We start from the raw sequence: 5,311 nt of genomic DNA on the forward strand, positions 1-5,311 counted from the left end.
TAACATCATTAGTGTGATATTTATTTACAATTATTAGTATATGAAATATAATTATTTATATAAAATTAAAATTCAGAAATTTTAGAATGCTTCAATTTCTCCCTCTCATAAACATTGAAGTAACCCTAAGGCTCCAAATTTTCCCCCATTCTTATTTCGTGAAATTTCAAGTAAAACTCTAAAAACTAAAACAGAAAAACCCTAAACACTTTCCTCTTCACGTTTTCTTTCATCTATATCGTCACCCTGTTGATTTTCGGTTGCGGCAACGATTCCTCTTCTTCAGCTTGCAAGCCTCCAAATCTTGGTAATACATCGATTCAACTTTTGTTCTAATATTTTCATCTAAATTCCTTTCCTATGATGTCTTTCTTACTAATCTAAGTCATTTCATCTCATGTCTCAGATTCATTCCTTTTCGTTATTTATTGAGGTTGAGGATAATTTATTTTTCTTCAATTTCAATTTTGTTTCTATCCCTTACTTATAGGTTTAATACTCATTTCAGCAAGCTTGAAACAAAGAGATTTGTGGATTTCAAAGGACATAATCCCAAAACAAACAAAAAGGTTTGTTCTCAATTTTATTTGTTTCACAAATTACTTTAAACTGTGTTGATTAATTTCACAAATTACTTGAAATTTCTAAAAATGTTTGAAAACGTAATCAATTTTCTTAGTTTCGTTAGTATTTGTTTTCCAATACTTCATATATTTTTTTGGTGAACTATTCCTTCCAATATTGAGATTTCAGAATTGAACTTTCATTATCAATAACTTGATTTTCGTCTGTTAATTTAAGGATACTCTTATTGCTTTTGTTTTCAACCTAGTAAAACAACTACCCCTTCTTTCAATTTAAAGTATGGCTCTGGGTAATCTTCAATATTATTTTATTCAAATACAATTTATAACACTATCAAGGTTTTTAAGAAACATTTTCCTTTGCGATGCAGCTTTCGCGGTTTCAGTCGGTACAGATGTCGCGATACTAATTGCGGTAATCGCGGTGTGAAATAACCATAACTTTTTTTAACACTAATAATGGTATTACTTTATCGGCTTCAGCACTGGCCGATTAAAACACTATTTTTATAAAAGCAGGGGCTGTGTTTATTTTTTATTGTTGAATATCTTCCTGTCTTGAATAAACTTTAAGCCTTGTATGTATGTTGTTTTGTTTTATATAAAGAAGACATTGAACAAGTGAGTAATTTATAATTTATAGTTTGGAAAATTTGTATTACTTTACTATAATTGAGCAAAAGTACAATGTTAAGTTAATTGATGGACCAATGTTTATGAATATTCTCAAATAAGTCCCTGTTGAATGAAATGTTATTAGGTCCTTATAGTTTCAAATTAGACAATCTGTTTGGGTCCTTAAAATACCTTATTGATAGACTATGGTAACATATACATTTAATAATGTCAAATAAATTGTGTCTTAACTAACCTTTTCCTTTAAATATATTAGTTATATAATCAAGTTTGTTGGAACCGTCTTGTAGATCTTGAGAACCTGTGAGAAGAAAAATATTCATACTGCTATCAAGACTGTTGGAGGTATTCTTTCTTTCTATAAGAATTTAGAGAGGTGTTGTTAGAAATTATTGTTATTTGCTTAATTGCATTAGTTGAGCACTGATTCTTGGTAATAAAAAGAAGCATTTTTTTTAGTTTAGAGTGATAGTTTGGACTGTGACATTAAGTTCTGACAGAATGTTATTCCTGCTTTGTTTCTCTCATGGAATATATATCCATTTAATTTCTAATATAAACTATCACCTCTCTAATTTAATTTATAAATTTCAATTTAAGTTTTCAAGTATATAAATATTTATAAATTTAGTATATAATATCTTAATATTTATAAATATTTAAACTGTTATTCACTATAATTAAAAACTAATATATGTATAAAGTCTTTTAAATACTTTTATGGATTGATGAAGATAATTTGAAGAAATTAAAGGCTCATTGGAAAGGTGAAAAGTGGCAAAAAATTTCTACGATTAATAAACAAAACAGAAATTCTCGAGTTGGACACAATGTGCATAGTGGAGGATCTATATCCGCTAGAGAACATGCCAAAAAAATGGTTAGTTATTCTTATCAATGTTATGTAGTTTTTTTTAATATTATTATATTAATTTAATTTATATGTTGGTTATTGTTTTAGAGGGTGGAATTGCATAGGGAACCAACATGTTTTGAGCTTTACCAACGACTTCATAGGCCTAAGGGAAAGCCAAATGAGTGGTTTAATGAAGAACAAGCTAAAATAGCTGTATGTATTCATTACTTTTATTTATATCTTTTATAAATATAAATAAATACTAATTGTCTATTTTTTTAGGAAATGTACCAAACTCAAATGTTTGAGAAAAACTCACAAAGTGGTGAGGGTAGCAGCGAGCAATCTACCCAACAATCTGATAACAATATATACATGGAAGTTGTAGGAGGCATTAACAAGAAAGGACGCATATTTGGATTAGGATCTCAAGCTGCTACTATCAAAGAATCTTTAAAATCATCTTTTATACCTAGTGATGTGTCTTCAGATAAAGTTGCTTCTATGGAGGCTAAGATTGAAGCGTTAACTGCCGAACTTGAGCAAAAGAATCTTGAACAAGAAATGTTAAGACAAAAGATGGAGCATTGGGAGCGAATGTTTGAAAGATTTATGCCTAATATTAATCAAAACTCTCCACTTGAACCTGAACTTGAAGGAGAAGGTGATAATGAAAATATTGAGATGGGTGATGGTGAACTTTAGTCTTATTTACTTTGATTTTTGTTAGATCAAATATATGGTCTTTAATATTTTGGACATGTTAAAGTTTAATATCATGGAATGCTTTACTTAATGATTTGTAAGCACAACATGTATTTTGAATATGAATTTTAGTCTTAGTTATTTGATATTTGTTAGATCAAATATATGATCTTTTCATATTTTGAGCATGTTAAAGTTTAATATCATATAATGGTTTTACTTAATGATATGTAAGCACATGTAGTGATCAACTAAATTTATGTCTATGTCTGACGGTTTTTATTTAAGTGTATCAAAAAATAATCCAAAATAGTATAGATAGTTAAATAAAAATAAACAATAATATTTTAGTAGAGACGGAATTATAAGTGTTTGAGATGGAATAGTAGAGAAATAATTACCAGGTTTAGAGACGGTTATCTCCGTCTCTGATAGAGACGGACTTAAATAAAAGGTAAAGTCGCAGAAATTGGATCATCGGAGACGGAAAAAATCTGTCTCTGGTCAGAGACAAGACAAAATTTCCGTCTCTAAACACTTTGAGACGATTTACTTAACTACGGATGTTGATCCGTCTCGAATTCCGTCTCTAACATGCTCAGTGACAGATTTTTTATGTTTTAGAGACAGATTTGTCCCGTCTCTATATTCAATTTTTCTAGTAGTGTCACAAAATCAAAATCGAAGATCCCTCGCGTTTAATCCAATTAGGAAGCATATTAACTTTGATTTTATGAATTTCTAGATCTTTGATTTCTACACATCTCGATAATGGCTGGATCCAAGGCTTCTCGTTCCACTGCAGCGCGCAAATCCGCTACCATTGTTGCTCAAGCAGTGACCACAACCTCATCCTCCTTCTACCCAAGGTGTAGCGAATCAAGTAACATGGACTCCATTACATCCAGATCTGCTCCAGGCTCAATCGATCTCTGGAACTGTTCCAACGCCATCATTCATCCTTCCAATACCACCTCCAACTTCACATCTTGAACCCTTACCCTGTTTCCAACTGTTGCGAGCCAACATCGGGTTGCAAGGCGCCAACGAATTACTAAACAACATGTAGAATATCTTTCATCAACAAAATTTTCTAGCGATAGAGGAAAGGTTACTTTGTCTCGAGGAAATCTTGCACAACTTTCCTTTGCGAGGAGATACTGCTCAAGAGGCCATGTCAAGGAGAAGTCAGACGTTGCTTCGTATTCAACCGCATCCAAAAGAGTCAAAGCTCCAAAGTCGAAGAATTGGCAGAGGAGATAGAAGCACCATAGTCTCCATCAAAGCCGCCACTGAGCACAAACTAGCTTCAGATGCTTGTGAAGCATTGGTATTTCCTCATGAGGGTTGTTCCCCATTTGGATTTGGATTCCATGGATCACCCATTTTTCTCCCACTTCTTAATCTCATACACAAAGTGAGACAGACTCAACGCAAACGGGTCCTGCTGGGTGTGCCAATTTGTTTCTCGCAAAACAATCGTTATACTCTTATTAAAGGTTACTTGCAAGATCAGCTATAAGAATCCTAGACTTAGTGTTGAGTTTTTCGTATGAATTAGTGACCACGAGAGGATTTCGTAAAGGAATGCTTGTCGCACCCCAATTTTTGACCCACGTATTTCATTCATCGTTAGCTTGTCCCATTTTTATTTCATGTATATTCATCATTTAAACATCACATCGTTGCATATTCTGAAAAAATAGACTTTTGATAAAGTCGGTAAAAATAGCCTGCATTTCCACATCTTTGCATTTTTTTTCGAGTTATTATTCTTCGATTTTTTATTCCATAGATTTTAGTTTTTGTCATCATCATTTTAAATTAAATATAATTTGGTTTAGATAATTGTAGATTAATTTTTGTTATTATTTTATTTTAGCTTTAGATTTTATTTAGTTTTTTTTTATATTAATCAAAGAATATATACAAAAAAGGATAGTTTAAATGTCTTAGGCCCAATTTACAAAAGGCCCCATTTCATTTTTATTTTATTAACTTTACATAGAGTCAAACAAAAAGAAAAAATAACAACAGAATTTGTCTTTCTTGCTTCTATCCCACGCCTCATGCCATGCTTCTGCCCTGCTCCAATACAACAAAATTCTGCACTACACTGCTGCCACTATGTTGCATCCAGAATGCCAAACTTGCACCAAAATGGCCATACAACCTGCAAAAGTAAAAGGCACAAAAACAGTTACCTCATTTGTTCAAAACTCTCCAAATTTTCCCCCCAATTCTGATTGAAAACCCTAATATCAGCTTATATAAACAGAGATTGATAGCACAAGAAAAGGGGGGCGGCCACACGAAAAAACCACAAGGAGGAGACACACCCAAAACTCTGTTAAAATCTGTCTTCAATCTCAAAGCCATCAACCTACACAAAACCACTGCTAAATCTTCATACAACATCATCTCCAATACACTTAGACCGATACACTCAAACCTCTACCCTCCACCCAGAATCCCTCACGAACCTGCACTTCCACAAACTCTCCACCACCGACGGAACAAAAAGCCACAC

At 32.5% G+C, this 5,311-nt stretch overlaps 1 protein-coding gene across 1 annotated transcript; it reads left to right on the plus strand.

Annotated features, from left to right (window-relative positions):
• Positions 1–248: 248 nt before the first annotated feature.
• Positions 249–2,929, plus strand: LOC131646885 (uncharacterized). Its single transcript, XM_058916825.1, has 6 exons — positions 249–307; positions 491–568; positions 1,509–1,565; positions 1,955–2,100; positions 2,182–2,289; positions 2,359–2,929. The coding sequence occupies exons 4-6, from the start codon at positions 2,098–2,100 to the stop codon at positions 2,779–2,781; spliced, it is 534 nt and encodes a 177-aa protein (XP_058772808.1). The 5' UTR covers positions 249–307; positions 491–568; positions 1,509–1,565; positions 1,955–2,097; the 3' UTR covers positions 2,782–2,929.
• Positions 2,930–5,311: the final 2,382 nt, after the last annotated feature.

This window comes from Vicia villosa, linkage group LG2 (assembly GCF_029867415.1).
Source record: "Vicia villosa cultivar HV-30 ecotype Madison, WI linkage group LG2, Vvil1.0, whole genome shotgun sequence".
Taxonomy (NCBI): Eukaryota; Viridiplantae; Streptophyta; class Magnoliopsida; order Fabales; family Fabaceae; genus Vicia; species Vicia villosa.

Excerpts from the sequence above, each read along its gene's own strand:
- LOC131646885 (XM_058916825.1), top strand. Across the intron at positions 2,290-2,358 it reads AAGAACAAGCTAAAATAGCT|GAAATGTACCAAACTCAAAT; the intron begins GTATGTATTCAT and ends CTATTTTTTTAG.